This window comes from Podarcis melisellensis (assembly GCF_964234715.1).
Source record: "Podarcis melisellensis genome assembly, chromosome: 2".
NCBI lineage: Eukaryota > Metazoa > Chordata > Lepidosauria > Squamata > Lacertidae > Podarcis > Podarcis melisellensis.
This window is the reverse complement of record NC_138529.1, coordinates 90473767-90490639: the sequence shown is the minus strand read 5'-3', so window position 1 is coordinate 90490639 and position 16873 is coordinate 90473767. Positions and strand designations below refer to the sequence as shown.

At 40.5% G+C, this 16873-nt stretch overlaps 2 protein-coding genes across 2 annotated transcripts in view; both read left to right on the top strand.

Moving 5' to 3' along the window:
- Positions 1-7355, top strand: part of LRRN1 (leucine rich repeat neuronal 1) — a 29550-nt gene extending 22195 nt beyond the window's left edge. Inside the window, exon 2 of the mRNA XM_081901906.1 lies at positions 4064-7355. Within this exon, the coding sequence (XP_081758032.1) occupies positions 4251-6401 (2151 nt within the window). The 5' untranslated portion in view covers positions 4064-4250 and the 3' untranslated portion in view covers positions 6402-7355. The remainder of the gene's footprint in view (positions 1-4063) is intronic.
- The window catches only part of LOC309365082 (histone-lysine N-methyltransferase SETMAR), a 307480-nt gene that overhangs the window by 107109 nt on the left and 183498 nt on the right, over positions 1-16873 (top strand). The gene's annotated exons all lie outside the window — the stretch shown is intronic.

Below are 16873 nucleotides of genomic sequence, written 5' to 3'. Positions count from 1 at the left end.
CTCCTGTCCTCCTGTCAAGTGAGATTTACATTATGAAGATCACTACTCGCATTGAGGGGATGCGGGTGGCGCTGTGGGTAAAACATCAGTGCCTAGGACTTGCCAATCGCATGGTCGGCGGTTCGAATCCCCGTGGCGGGGTGAGCTCCTTTCTTTCGGTCCCAGCTCCTGCCCACCTAGCAGTTCAAAAGCATCCCCAAGTGCAAGTAGATAAGTAGGTACCGCTTTATAGTGGGAAGATAAACGGTGTTCCCGTGTGCTGTGCTGGTGCTGGCTCGCCAGAGCAGCTTCGTCACGCTGGCCACGTGACCCGGAAGTGTCTCTGGACGGCGCTGGCCTCTGGCCTCTTAAGTGAGATGGACGCACAACCCTAGAGTCGGACACGACTGGCCCGTACGGGCAGGGGTACCTTTACCTTTACTCGCATTGAGCCAGAGTTGTAATTATTATTTATACCACAAGATTCCTAGTAATACAATACCACTTTTTGGACAGTAGAGAACAGCATCACTTTTCCCATTTGATTTTTGCAACAACTCTGCAACAAAGCAATGTTTTAATCCACTTTGAACCACTGCCTACCATTATAGGCATGCACTTGCCTTCAAAATCCTTATTTCAAGGTCTGCCTTTACCCGTATGAACTGATTTGGATCCTGCAGTCATTATCTGAGGCCCTTCTTTGTGTCCCCCTTGCATAAGAGGCCTGGAGGGTGGCAACACAAGAACAGGCCTTTTCTGCATTGGATCCCTGTTTGCGGAATGCTCGCCTGGTGCGTTCATTACATATCTTTAGGCAATAGACAAGAACGTTTCAGGACTTTAGCTGATTAAACATTATATGTCCCTTAAAATGTGTTTGTGGGAGATGTTTTGTTTTTGTTTTATTATGCATTTTGTGTTCTCGTTTTGTATTTTTATGTTATGAACCACCCTGTGATCTTCAAATGAAGGGTGGTATACAAATAACAAAAACAACATAATGCAGTCTGCCACAGATCAGCATCATCCTGAGCAGACGTTTTGGTGCCATATCTGTAGTGCAGTGTATTTGTGAAACCTAGCCTCCTTCCTATAGACTCATTGCTAAATGAAAGTTGGCTAGGTAAACTGGCATCTAGATTTTTATTTCAGACTACAGACCAGAGACTTAATACATTAAAAGGCCAAAAGTGCACTTATAAAAGTACTCAAAAGTCCAGTGTAGAGTTCACTTCTTTTTTCTTTCTTTTCCTCTCTCCCCCATGATTTCTGACTTACTCTCCTCCTTCTAAACTGCTTTTGCACTCCAGTCTGAACAGCAGTTCACCTGAGTGCAAAAATTAAAATGGAGCACGGCATGTGAAAGCAATTGCAATTTACTGTGTTAAAACTGAAACAGACTTTCATTAATAGATATGTACAATCAATCACTTCTAGCCATTGTTTAGAGAGAGAGAGAGAAAAACCTAGTATGCACATTATTCATAAAGAACATTTTCCCAGTTAAAAGAACATTACATTTTCCTTCTGTAAGAGATCACTTATTTTAAGAAACAAAAGGAGCCACACATTCAGAGTGGGCCCATTTTTGTGGAACTCTCTTTCGGTTCAGGACAGATAGGCTCCCTCCCTGCTGAACTTCCGGTACTTACTGAATACTTTTTTTTATTCCAGCAGGCTTAGTTTTAACTCATTTGGGTCTCCTGTACACTGCTTAGAGAAGACTGTGATTAAGTGGTATTCAGATTATTGACATAAAAATAATGAAATGCTTAATAATTGCTATTCTGTACAGAAATGTACAGTTGCACAATATGTGATATGCAGTTGATAGGATATAAATATTAACACCAGAATCGATTTAAATTTGCGGCTTATCCTGAACCTTGCTGTGCTTTATATGTTTTACTATAGGCTTTGTATAAGATAAGTCTCCATAAACAGATATAGCCAGAGCAGTTTTGAGCACATAATTGAGAACAACCATTCTCCTTGCTGAATAGAAGTTATATTCATGGAATCAATTACTGTAAACTAGTGAATGATATCTGAAAGGAAGAAAAATACTTTGTGGATTAACAGAGTTATTAGGAGTCATCTAGCACCCAACATCTATAGAAGCTTCCCATTCATATTTATGAGATGAATTTCTCTGCATGTACAGTGGGGAGTGGCTGAATATGGAACCCTTGAGAATTGGCTTAGATGATGAGAGGGGGAGAGAGAGAGCGCACTGAATTTGCAAAATGATGCTGATTTCCTTTTTGGGTAGAAACAAAATAGCCAGTTTAAGTCTACCACAAATATTGCGTACATGCAACGTGCATAGAGTGTGCATCACATCTGGACAAATATTGAATCCTGAGACAGTGCCTTGGAGGGACTTTGGTCTTGCTAGAAATGAAGAGGGATCTGTAAAAAGTTACACAAGTTTGATGATCCAGACATCAAAATGCTGCAGTTGTTTGCTCAAAGCAATAGTAATTTCTTGCAGTTTACTGTACAGAGAATCACACCCACGTGGGATGTTGTTGGGAAGTCACAGCAAGCAGCAAAGTGGGGAGAAAGCAGAGGGAGAATCAGATGTGATTGACAGGTCAGGCATGTATTCAGAGCAAATGATTTCACCCAGAAAATGAATCCTCCCCAAAATCAGCTTTGAAGGTGCCTAGCACCCCACTAGGTTTATTTGCCTGCAGTTTGGTAGGTTCTTTACCCAGGGGGCACATCTCTCATGTCTGAAGTTTTCAGACCAATTGCCCACAAAATGTATGGGGAGGTCAAGTGATTCCTTTTTTTTTTTAACCAACACAAAACTGCAATGGGAGAACCACTCCAGCTGAAATTTTGCGGGATTCATTCCCTCTGAAGATGTGAGTGGCTGCAAAATCTATCCATTTCTACCTAAAAATAAAGAAGTTATAGATAATATTCACATTTAAAGGTCCTTGGCATAAACAGGGTCCTGGACCTATTTGCCTCTAATTGGGCTGGCTTTATCCACTGTGGAGGAATACTACTCCTGTAAATGTTATCCACTCCTGACAAAGTTATTGCCGTCTTTTGATTTCCCGGAATGAATAGGCAGGGAAATGGAGATATGGACCCTAAGCTGAATTGGGCAACCTATGAAGCACTAGGACCAAGGCAGACTGTTTTCTAATGCTCTGAATTGGGTTGGAAGGAAATCTTGTCAGTGGGCATCCCTCATTTGTACAGTATTTATTAACTGTGTGTGTGTTCGTGGATTGGAAATACATAACTATGGACTAGTAGAGGGATGGGCAAACTCTGGTCCTCCAGATGTTGTCAGACTGCAACTCGCATCACCCCTGACTACTGGCTTTGCTGGCTGGGATGGTGAAGAGTTAAAGTCCTACAACAGCTGGAGGAACAGAGGTTCCTTTATCCATGGTCCAGTAGCTCCATAGAAACTTATGTTTTGTTATATATCTGATGCATCTCCATATGTTAACATCTGGCCGCTCAAGCAAGCACAACATTAGCACAGGAAGCTGCCCCTAGTAAGTCAGACCATTGGTCCATATAGTTCAACACCGTCTGCAATGACTGACAGGGTTTCAGGCAGGAGTCTCTCCCAGCCCTACTTGGAGATGCTTGGAGTTGAACCTGGGAACTTTAGCATGCAAGGCAGATGCTCTGTTGTTACTGAATTACAACCCCTTTCCCCAATCATGTCACTGGAGACTACTCAAAATTGTCATCCTATGCAGTTAGAAGCAGTTCCGTTTACATGAGTAAACAAAGTCAAGAGGGACCAGAATCGGTATGGGGAGAGATACCAGTGAAGTACCATTGTTGGGGAAATATTTTACGACATTGAACTCCAATCCAAATGTTGTCTGTTCTGTTTATGATTAAGAGAAAACCGCTGAATATTTGAATGGCAATTTTGAACATTTGTAATAGTCAGGCATTTTTAGAAGTTCATTAAATCAATATTGGCTGCATATAGAAAAGCTCTAATGATAGTGTACTGAAAATAAAGTCTCCAGAAGACAGAAGGCTTTAATTTAGGAACTACATGGCATGCATTTCATATCTGTTTGTTTCTTTTCAGATGTATCCCAATATATTGAGGAACATAGTTTCCGTAAAGTGAAAGAACTAGGCTTGGTGAAGAGACATCGCATCGCTAACTGTTCACAAGAAAATAACAAGAACATCTTCCATCTTTTGAATGCCTAAGCATTTGATCTACTAGTACTTGCAAGTAGTAAACCAGAAGAACCTACTAGGAAACCGCTATGGCTGGGATTAATTTTACATTAAGGGTTTGCCATTTGGTTCTGGGATTACTCATAAATCAATTTAGTGCATCTTCCATACCGAATAATGAATGTCCACAATTGTGCGTCTGTGAGATAAGGCCGTGGTTTACACCCCAGTCGACCTATAGAGAAGCTACAACAGTTGACTGCAATGATCTTCGTTTAACAAAAATCCCCAGTAATCTTTCCAGTGATACTCAAGTTCTTCTCTTGCAAAGCAACAACATTGCCAAGACCACTGATGAGCTCCAACAGCTTTTCAATTTAACAGAACTGGATTTTTCGCAGAATAATTTTACTAGTATAAAAGATGTGGGGCTGTCAAATCTTACTCAGCTCACTACTTTACATCTGGAGGAGAATCAGATCACGGAGATGACAGATTACTGCTTACAGGATCTGTGCAATCTTCAGGAACTTTATATAAACCATAACCAAATCAGTACCATTTCTGCAAATGCGTTCTCAGGCTTGAAGAACCTTTTAAGACTTCATCTTAATTCCAACAAATTAAAAGTTATTGACAGTCGCTGGTTTGATTCTACACCCAACTTGGAAATTCTGATGATTGGGGAAAATCCTGTCATTGGGATATTAGATATGAATTTCAAGCCACTCTCAAATTTAAGAAGTCTGGTTCTGGCTGGTATGTATCTGACTGACATCCCTGGAAATGCTCTAGTAGGCTTGGATAGTCTTGAAAGTCTCTCCTTTTATGACAACAGATTAGTTAAAGTTCCTCAGCTTGCACTTGAGAAAGTTCCAAATTTAAAATTTTTGGATCTTAACAAAAACCCAATCCACAAAATCCAAGAAGGAGACTTCAAAAACATGCTTCGGTTGAAAGAACTTGGAATCAACAATATGGGAGAGCTGGTCTCTGTTGACAGGTATGCACTAGACAATCTTCCTGAACTTACCAAGCTTGAAGCAACGAACAACCCAAAGTTATCTTATATACATCGTTTAGCATTTCGGGATGTTCCTGCTCTGGAAAGCCTGATGCTCAACAATAATGCCTTGAATGCAGTCTACCAAAAAACAGTGGAATCCCTGCCAAACTTGCGTGAGATCAGCATTCACAGTAATCCCCTCAGGTGTGACTGTGTCATCCACTGGATAAACTCAAACAAGACTAATATCCGTTTCATGGAGCCCTTATCAATGTTCTGTGCTATGCCACCAGAATACAGAGGGCAGCAAGTCAAGGAGGTGTTAATACAGGATTCCAGTGAGCAATGTCTTCCAATGATTTCTCATGACACATTTCCAAATCATTTGAATTTGGACATCGGCATGACTGTCTTCTTGGATTGTCGGGCTATGGCAGAGCCAGAACCTGAAATTTATTGGGTAACTCCACTTGGGAATAAAATAACTGCTGAAACCCTTTCGGACAAATACAAACTTAGCAGTGAAGGGACTCTGGAAATATCAAATATTCAGACCGAGGATTCAGGGAGGTACACATGTGTGGCTCAAAACATAGAAGGAGCAGATACAAGAGTAGCTACAATTAGAGTGAATGGAACACTGCTGGATGGTACTCAAGTTCTGAAAATATATGTCAAACAAGCAGAATCTCACTCAATCTTGGTGTCTTGGAAGGTTAACTCTAACGTAATGACGTCCAACTTGAAATGGTCATCCGCTACAATGAAGATTGATAATCCTCACATTACCTATACTGCTAGGGTCCCGGTGGATGTGCATGAATACAACCTCACACACTTGCAACCTTCCACAGATTACGAAGTCTGTCTCACTGTATCTAACATCCATCAGCAAACTCAAAAGTCCTGTGTTAACGTTACAACAAAAAATGCAGCGTTTTCCCTTGAGATTACTGACCAAGAAACAAGCACAGCTCTGGCTGCAGTCATGGGATCCATGTTTGCTGTTATTAGTCTTGCCTCTGTTTCTGTCTATGTTGCTAAGAGGTTTAAGAGGAAAAACTACCACCATTCACTGAAAAAGTATATGCAAAAGACCTCCTCCATCCCTCTGAATGAACTATATCCTCCACTTATTAACCTCTGGGAAGGTGACAGTGAAAAAGACAAGGAGGGCACTGCAGAAACCAAGCCAACTCAAGTGGACACGTCCAGAAGCTATTATATGTGGTAACTCAGATGGTATTTTGCTTCTGGTAGTAAGGAGCACAAAGACTTTTTTGCTTTATTCTGCAAAAGTGACAAGTTTGAAGACTTTTGTATTTTTTTGACTTTGCTGGTTTTGTGGCAGAGTGGTGAGGACAGGTGGATATTTCAAAATGTTTTTAGTATAGCGTATCGCAATTGTTTTGACACACACAAATGGCAGCTTCACTTAGCTTCCAATTTTTTTTAGTTCTGCTTAATTTAACAATGCTGTTCTAACGATTGCGGGGTGGGGAATGGAAGGCTGGGGTTGCCCTTTGATTTACAAGTCGCATGACCCCTTTCTTCTGAAGCCATCAACAGAAAGTACAGTGTCCTGCAAAATCTTAACTCGACCAACTTGAAAATACATTAAACCAGCTTTGTCATAATCTGGTCTAAGGACTCTTTTACTTGAGATAAAATGACAAGATTTTGAACAATGTTAGTTGGCTGTACTGTAATGTTGTATCAACTGATTTGAATGTTTTTTGACTATGAACAACAGGTTTTTTTTTCTTTTTTTATAGCTGAAGAGACTTAGGTAAAGCTAACAAAGCAATTAAGTGTGTACACTTTTTCAATGTAACAAACTAAATGTTAATTGCTCTTTTATTATATTTAGTAGAAACTTTTAAAGAAAACTTAATTTTTTTCTGTGTAATCCACCAACACCTGGCATAGAATGAAGACAGAAGTATAATAAATTATAGTTTTTGTTCTGTTTATTTTTTTTTAGAACAATCGCAATAATGTATCTTTTTAGTTGCATCACCAGCTTTAATGGGTGATTATGTTTTGACATAAAATATATCCAATCTTATATAAAATTGTGGGTCTCTGGGTCAAATTAGATTTCATTTTTTTCCTAAAAAATCTATTTTATCAAATGTGAGTTTTAGTCACAGTTGGTTTATATATTAAACAAACAAAAAACAACCAAACCAACAATCTATGGATGGGTATTTCATTGGAAGAAAAAAACTTTGTATGTTGAATGCACAACTTGTTATGTTACAGTCACATCAAAAGCATGTTTGGTGTTTTTCTTTCTGTAGTGTATGAACAACATTCCAACTGGAACAAATGGTATCTTTCATTAAGAGAAGGAAATCAAGCTATCGTGGGTTGCTTAATGCCCATGAAGCTCAATGGGACAGAATACTGAGTAAATGGGCTTAGGATTGCTCTATAGGACAATACAACATGCATACATTTAGATGTGATCCAAATTTTCCTCCATTGCTCTCCTGCGGTAACACAAGTTATTCTTCTCCTAAAATGTTGATATGCCAATAACTCTGCGCTAAAGGGAATCTTTAGTTAGAAGAAGCTTGTATTTTGCTCTTACATAAAGAGTTATTTCTGATGTGAGCGGGAAACCAGAGGTTATGTGCAACATTGATGTGATATATCAGGATATTCAGCAGATGCTGCTGAAAGCTTTTTCCCTTTTTCTGTCTTTCCTATTCCAGTTACATGAAAACATGATTTGAAGGCACAAAATCCCAAAGAATTAGGGCTTTGAACATTTTAGGCAGCTTGTCAAAGAGAGAGATTAAGAGTGCAGGTGCAACTGCCTTTACAACAAAAGGAAATTAGTTCAATAGATAGAGATAGTGTGCTTTCATATATTGAGAGTGAAACAGTAGGTGTGATTTTTAACACCAAAAGCTCTTAATTCTTGCCTACCCCCCTCGTACTGTTGTCAGTACTATGCATAAAACTTCTGTGCAAGACCACCGCTGCCATACCCTCATACTCCTCTTAAGGTCTAACTATTTACACATATGAAATATATTTTAAAAATATATAAAAAATGTCCAGTAGCACCTTAGAGACCAATTAAGTTTGTTCCTGGTATAAGCTTTTGTGTGCATGCACACTTCTTCAGATACACGAAAGCTTCTACCAAGAACAAACTTAGTTGGTCTCTAAGGTGCTACCGGACAATTTATATATATATGTCAACTGCATCAGATGAACATGGCTACCTACCTGAATCTATTCACCCATATATACAGGGTGAGTCTTTTAAAAGAAACACACTGGAACATGTGTACTCTGTATCCACGGGGCCTCTTTTAAAGGACTAACCCTGTACAACCTGAGCCTACAATGGAGGGGTTCATGGCATTAACACTCCAAGAAAGTCTTGCTTCAGCCATGGGTGTAGCCTTGGATCCAAACAGACATGAAACATCGTGCTCTGCCTACTGCTTTTCATTTCCCAGTCACATAACTCCTTCCTAACCTAAGATTCCAACTCCGATTGCTTCTGACTCTCTACTCTAAACTCTGGCTTTATCCACCCATTTGCCATCTCTCACGAGCTCTTTGATGCTTTGTCTTTTTAATGGCTCATCAACCAGGAGGCTAAAGGTAAAGGTAAAGGTACCCCTGCCCGTACGGGCCAGTCTTGACAGACTCTGGGGTTGTGCGCCCATCTCACTTAAGAGGCCAGGGGCCAGCGCTGTCCGGAGACACTTCCGGGTCACGTGGCCAGCGTGACATCGCTGCTCTGGCGAGCCAGAGCCGCACACGGAAACGCCGTTTACCTTCCCGCTGGTAAGCGGTCCCTATTTATCTACTTGCACCCGGAGGTGCTTTCGAACTGCTAGGTTGGCAGGCGCTGGGACCGAGCAGCGGGAGCGCACCCCGCCGCAGGGATTCGAACCACCGACCTTTCGATCGGCAAGTCCTAGGCGCTGAGGCTTTAACCCACAGCGCCACCTGCGTCCCCCAACCAGGGGGGACCAACCAGGAGGCTAGCTTGGTTTAATTAGCTGTTAACACTTGCTGAATTGAGGGATTAAAGTAGTCTATCACTCTATTTAACAGCCCAAGGCTTGATTGGATTCTAACACTTTGCTGGATCCAGAGATTATAGTGGTCTGGCCACTTCCCAGAATTAGAAGCCTTGAATTCTAACACTTACTAGTTCCAGGGATTTAGAAGTGTCTTAAAACACACAGATCTGGTCCCAGTTTTAACACCACAAATTCATAACAATACTAAACTGTGTGGCCATTCAATGAAACTCAATGATGGAAGATTTGAGGAAGACAAAAGAAAGTACTTCTTCACATAGTTGAACTATGAAATCAACTCCCACATGCAGTAGTGGTGGTGATCTACTTGGATGGCTTTAGAAGAGGATTAGATAAATCCAGGTGGCTACCAACCCTGCTGATTATGTTCTACCTTCACTGTTGGAGGGAGTGTGCTCCTGAATAGCAAAGTCTGGAAACTGCAGGAGTGGGATAGTGCTGTTGCTTTGGGGCTCCCAATAGGCATCTGAGTGGCTACTGTGAGAATGTCATGCTGAATTAGATGGGCCATTGGCTTGTGCAAGTTGGCTCTTACGTTCTCATGTCTCAACCATGTGGATTAATAATTACAAGAGAGTGCCTTTAAGCTAGGGCTGCCATACGTCTGGATTTTTACAGACATTACCAGGATTTCAAAGGTGGAACTGACGTCCAGGGGGGAATATCCGAAAGGCGGTGATTTTTATTATTATTATTAGTAAATTTTATTAGTGTTTTCCACACAACTACAAAAATAAAATGAAAAATAAGAATACACAAAACACAAAAACAAGCATATGAAAAACAAATCCAAATCTTACAAATTAATAATATTAACACTAAAAAGGAAAACAATCATTGACTTCCACCAACCCCACAGCACCTCATTTACCTCTCATTGTATCTTCCTGTTTTCCTTATCATCTCTATCCTAGCATCTAGATATAAATCCCTCTTTCTTATCCTTTCACTTCACAAGGTTATTCCAGACTTAGCCAGATTTCTGTCCTCGGACCTTGGCTTTTAAGGTATTCGTTTAGGCACTCCCATTCCTTTTTCACTTCACTTTTTGTTTTTTGTCTTATTATATCTCAGTTTGGCTAATTCTAAATATTCTGAAAGCTTACATAACCATTCACCCCTAGTGGGTAACTGATCCCCGTTCCAATACTTAGTTACCAGGATTTTTGCTGCAGACGTAACGTATAAGAAAAAATTAGTTTTGTCTTTTGGAATATCGTTTAAAATTCCTAAAAGGAATGCTTCTGGCCTTTTACTATATGATATTCTTAGTATTTTCTTTATTTCTTCGTGAATCATGCTCCAAAATTTCCCAGTTTCGGGGCATGTCCACCACATATGGTAGAAGGTTCCTTTTTGTTTCTTATATCTCCAGCACTTATTAGTATATGTTTTATTCATTTTTGCCAGCCTTTCTGGCGCCAGGTACCACCTATGATGCATTTTCATATAGTTCTCTCTTATTAGGTAACATGCTATGAAATTTATATTTTTTGTCCACAGTCTTTCCCATTCAGTTGAGTGGCCCAGATCTTGTTCCCATTTTTTAATAGTGTCACTTACTTCATCCTTTCCCCATTTTGTAACAATATATATTTTTGAGAGAGGTTGTTGTATTTATTTCCTTTTCCCATACAAAGATTTTTTTATCAAACCCCTTAAGTGTATTATCCTTCTCAAATATTGTTTTTAATTGGAAATATTCTAACCAATTCACCCCCTCTCTTTTAATTCTCCAAACTTCTTCACTATCGGGCAATCCTTTATCTCTTCTACGAGTTCCCGATATGTTAGCCAACTGTCTTTCATATTATTTCTATGCATGGCTGATGACTCTATAGGTGATAGCCACCAGGGAGTTTTGGCTGTTACTACTGTTTTATTTCTTTCCCAAACTTCGAATATGGCCTTTCTCACCAAATGATTAGTAAAGCCTCTATGTGTTTTATTTTATCATGACCCAGGTAGCCATGCCACCCGAAAACTTTGTCCCAGTCCTCCAGGTCTAGGATTTCCGTATCTGTCAGTAGCATCCAATCTTTCAGTCGCATCATGCATGCCGCCTCAAAATACAGCTTGAGGTCTGGGACCGTGAACATGCCCCTTTCTCTGGGCTCCATCAGTACTTTGAACCTTACTCTTGGCTTCTTACCCTGCCAAATAAAATTAGAAAGATCCTTTTGCCAGCCTTGAAAACATTTTGTCCCAATAATTATTGGGATCGTCTGGAAAAGAAAGAGTATTTTTTGGGAGAATTGACATTTTAATCAAGGATATCCTACCCCATAAAGACAAGTTCAATTTATTCCATTTATTTAAATATCCTTTTATTTCCTTCCACTTCTTTACATAATTATCCTTGTACAAATTGGTATTTTTATTTGTAATCCAGATCCCCAAATACTTAGCTTTTGTGGTGATTTTAAGGCCTGTTACCCTTCCCAATTCTTCCTGTTCCTTTACCCCCATATTTTCATTAATAATTTAGATTTTTCTTTATTTAACTTGAAGCTTGATACACCTCCATCTCAGTCAATTTCTTTAAGGCTTCTTGTATACTTCTGGATTTTCTGTAGTAATAATTACATTGTCCGCAAATGCTTTAACTTTATATTGTTTATTACCTAGACTAATCCCCTCAATTTTTGGGTCCTTTCTTATTGCTATTAGGAGTGTTTCCAGTGTCACAATGAACAAAAGTGGGGATACAGGACATCCTTGTCTGGTGCCTCTTTCAATTTGGAATTCTTCAGTTATTTCATTGTTAATTATTAACTTAGCTTTCTGGTTTTCATAAATTACTTTAATACCATTCAAAATTTTGTTCCCAAGTTTCAAACTTTCCACAGTGTGAACCAGAAAGTTCCAGGCCACACTGTCAAAGGCTTTCTCTGCATCCACCAGTAATGAAGGTGGTGCTTTTAGGCAAGTAAATCGAAAAATTGCATTTTGGGGTGGTTTTTTTGGCTCAACAACTTTGGGGGTGTGCTGGTTTTTACTTTGTGAAATATGGCAACCCTACTTTAAGCATATGTAGAATAACCTGCCTTGCTTCTAAAGGCTTTGATAAAAAAAACCCCAAAAAAACCCAAGCATAAGCTCTGAAACTCCTAGTTTGGCAGCTCAGCAGGACAGCACAAGGCACAAAAAGATTCTTGTTAATGACTTGTTTATATTTTGTTTTGGATTGTTTCCCTTCTAATCCTTCAACAACTTCCTTCCTCTTTTTGCAAGAGCTCTCCCTTGGAGACCAGGGCCACTGATGATTATGTCAGTATGATTCAGATCAAGCACAAGCAACTCAGCAAGTGGAATTTTAATTTCAACCTTCACTATAATCTATCTTGCTGACTTCTTTTTCTGCCATGAGTAAATGAAAGCTATCTCCCTTAATGCCACTCTAGTTTTTCCTGTGCAATGTAATTTGACGCACTGAAGAAGATGAGGCCCAATGCAATTTTGTTCATTTATTGTGATGCCCAATTAAAAGCCTGGCTTTCCTTCCCATCTGTAAAAGTAATGAACTTCAACACACGGTTATTGAAACTGGCGGTTGAATGCTGAGCAGAAAAGCATTTGTAGAAGTAACTTTTGAAGATTGAGGCTGCTTCATATAGAACAGCCACCATATGGAGGGGTGTGCAACTGTGTGTGTACAAGAGATAATGCAATAAACCACTTTCTGTTACTGCCTAAATCTGCCACCTTCTCGTTCACTACCCAATAAGCAAAGCTATTGTCCCATTGCAAAAATAGCATTAATTGTATGTTTGCGAGGCCTTTCATGCTCATCTGATGTGCAGTCAAAATCATTTTCACATTACCTAGTCTCATTGCTGATCAGGTGAGGAGAGAACAGGACTGTGCTAACTGACCATGTGTTCAGTCTTCACAGAGTGACAGTAGTGTCTGGCCTTTTGCAGTACTGTAGTCTGTGCTGAGAAAACTAACAGAGCTTGTATCCCTGTAGCCTACACTTTCCTCTGAACATATACATGGGCACAATCCTGATTCAGCCCTTCATCTATATGAAAGGGCTAGAGCAGAGATGGGAAGATGTTTTCAGGCAGAGGACCACGTTATCTGGTGGGTAGGCAAGTGGCGAAAGTGGAGCAATGTTACCTTTGTACCGCAAGCTACATTCCAGCTGTGCAAGCATCAGATCTCCATCCAGGCAAACAAGAAGCATTTTCACAGTTCAGGGATGCATTCCGACCAGGCAAAAGCACTCGGGGACAGTGTGGAGCAGAGCCACTGAGGAGTGCGGGGTAAGGCAGGTGTGCAGAACCTTTGGCTCACCAGATGTTTCTGAATTATAGTTCACCATTGGCCATACTTCCTGGGGTTGGTGAGAGTTGTAGTTCAGCAACACCCATGTAATTAGGTGCCTTTTAACCCACAGTGTGTGAACAGTTTGCCATTTGATGTCAGCTTCCACATAGAGCAAGAAAAAGCTGACTTCTACATGTGGTGGTGTAACATAATCCATCATTTAACTCCATTTGAAGTTGATGTTTCCTACAAGTTTAGCTGTCCCGTCCTAGAATTCAGTTGATTTGTGTGGCAGCTTCCTGCACTAAGTTAGATTCTTGGTAAAAAAAAAAAATGTGGATATCCAGTGATAGTCACAGAAAGAGCCCATATAATCCTCAATGTTCCTATATGTTCCTCCTCAGCCCTCCATTGTTAACTACCGTATTTTTCACTCTATAAGACGCACCTAGTTTTTGGAGGAGGAAAACAAAACAAAAAATATTCTGAATCTCAGAAGCCAGAACAGCAAGAGGGATCGCTGCACAGTGAAAGCAGGAATCCCTCTTGCTGTTCTGGCTTCTGGGATAGCTGTGCAGCCTGCATTCGCTCCATAACACGCACACACATTTCCCCTTACTTTTTAAGAGGGAAAAAGTGAGTCTTATAGAGCAAAAATATGGTACTCCAAATTGTTCTTTCCACAATGGCTTTGCAACACTATTGTCTGCCTAACTTTATTTTTCTTTTCCTAACAGGACAGTTCACATAACTAATTTTGCACATAGCTTGTGTGCTTTCACCGTCCATCATGCTGCTCAGTTCCTCTGGCAAGTGGATTGCCTATTCTGTCATGAGTGTATTATTATTTTTCAATTTTCCAGCTCATCATTCCAAACGAGTGGTGACATGACAAACTGATTTGCACTCCTTGCCAATTATTCCCATGATGCATTATAAGTGTGCGATCCGGGCAAGTAAAGAGAATGGGAAGCATCTGGCTACACATCTGATCACGTGACCTGGCCCTGATCCAAGGGTCATATATTTATAGACAAATCTTTCCTCTTTCTTGCTTTTCCTATCAATTTTAACTTGAAATGGTGCTGTTCTGTCTACCAAGTTTCTTGTGTACCGTGCAGTCAGTATCGACAACAGTACTTAGATTAATCCACCTATAAAGAATATATCATTTAACCACTATTGAGCTGCCCAAAGAGCTGATGTTAATTCTGAGAGATGAGGGAGATGGAACCTAAAGGGCGCTCCAGGCAGCTGTTAATAAAATTAGAGCACGGTGAATAATGCTAATTCTGCTCAATAAATAATACTGCCAATACCAGTGGTAATAATGTGAGTGTTAAAAAATTGAAAACTGGCATTCTTCTTTCCTTGTGTTCGGGTTGCCGACCAACTTCCCCCATTTAAATGACTATTTCTCAGGAGCTCAAATGCCTTCCCGTCTTTATAGCCTAATGCTCCAGCCTATAACTTAAGAACATTAAAAGTCTGCACTTCGATAGCCCTTCATTTTACACCCCAAGCTGCAGTTTACGCTGCAGCGCAGCACTGGCCATATTTTCAGTAGCTTCCGATGCAATCTGAGGCACTCCTCAAGGGAAGCCATAACTTTATTGGAAAGCAACGTTTAATTTCCGCTAACAACTCAGGGAGGATAAAGCAGACTTCGGTCAGTACTGCCCTTGGCTATACATTGTCGGAATGGAGATAACGGATATTACACACACAGGTTCGTGTACCATATGCCTAGAGAATGGCCAGTGTGTATGGAAAAGGGAAATACGATGTAGAAGCAAAAGAGAATTAAATTTGCTGTCAGAAATGTAAATTTTATCAGCACCAGATCCGTATCCTCCATCATTTCACAGATAACAATAGAGGCATTGAGTGTGTTTTTAGAAACTCATATTCTTACATCGATAATTGCTTTAATCCATGTCCAACTAGCACATTTTGCTGGGCCTGCTGTGTCATATGTTGCAGCCTTTTGTCCTGAAATGGCCTGTCCTGGCCTGGCCTGGCTTCTGACGCAGGATGTGTTGATAAAATGGCCCAAACCATTTACTGAACAAACCCTGCATGCTTAACCTCTGAGTGGATCTAACTGAAGGAACAGGCTGAAATCCACAGTATCCAGCTGTGGATGCATTGATATTTTGTTTTTTAAAACATCCTCAACTCCCCCCCAAAAAACCAAACCAAAAGTTGATTGTTTTACCATGGACAGACCATATCCTTAGAACAGGCATGGGAAACCTACCCTCCATATGTTGCAAGACTTCAACTCCCATCTGTCCCAGCCAGCATGGCCACCATGGATGATGGGAGTTGCAGTCTGGCAACATCTGAAGGGCCACAGGTTCCTCATACCTGTTCTAAGGAGGAGGCCTTTTTATGGACACCCCTCTATCTGGGCAAGCTGGAGGCATTCATCCCAGTTCAAGGACACATTCCAGCCAGGCCAAAGACTCTGGAGAGCATGTGAAGCAGCGCCAGTAGGCTAGGCAGAAATGTGACCAGAGGAGATTCTGAGGGCTGGAAAAAGAGGCTGGAAGGGTTCTCTATAGGGTTACATACGCTTCAGGTTACAGACTCCGCTAAACTGGAAGTAGTTCCTCAGGTTAAGAACTTTGCTTCAGGATGAGAACAGAAATCGTGCTCCAGCGGCGCGGCAGCAGCAGGAGGCCCCAATAGTTTCAGGTTAAGAACGGGCCTCTGGAACGAATTAAGCTGAGCTTAACCTGAGGTACCACTGTAATGTAAAGGTCTATTAGCTACTGCATTCTTCAGCCATTCTGCAAACCTTCCTTCACAACTGAACTCAGACCACCATACTAGCAAGCTTTGCACTGGCTCATACCATCATTCCCCCCAAATTATCCTCATCTTGAATGGAAAGTCTGAAAATTATTTGCTAAATTCCAGATCACATTTTAAATTGGACGATCTCTTCTTCCTCCCTTGAGCTTAATTGTCTATGGCCCCAGAGGTGCATAGGTGGGATTTTTCTCTCAAACTGAACCACTTAAAACCATTGCCTACTTTTGTTTTGGAGGCGCAAATATGCTCAAGGCTCGTAGCCCCACAAGAAATAGTTTTTCAAAGAACAAAAGGCAAGATTTCTAAGTCATCACTTCACAAGAAATGATTTTCCTCATTTCCTTTTTCCTTTAATATCCTAGGGAGAAGAAAATAGATCAAAATAAATCATTAATCATAATCTCTTTTTTCAAATATTTTGGGCCACCTTTCCAATTGTTCATAACTTCTCTTCTGTGAGAAAAAGCAATAATTGCCAGAAGTTCGAGACTGAATAAGCCGTTAACAATTAACTCAGACGATAAATCTTGGAAATCCC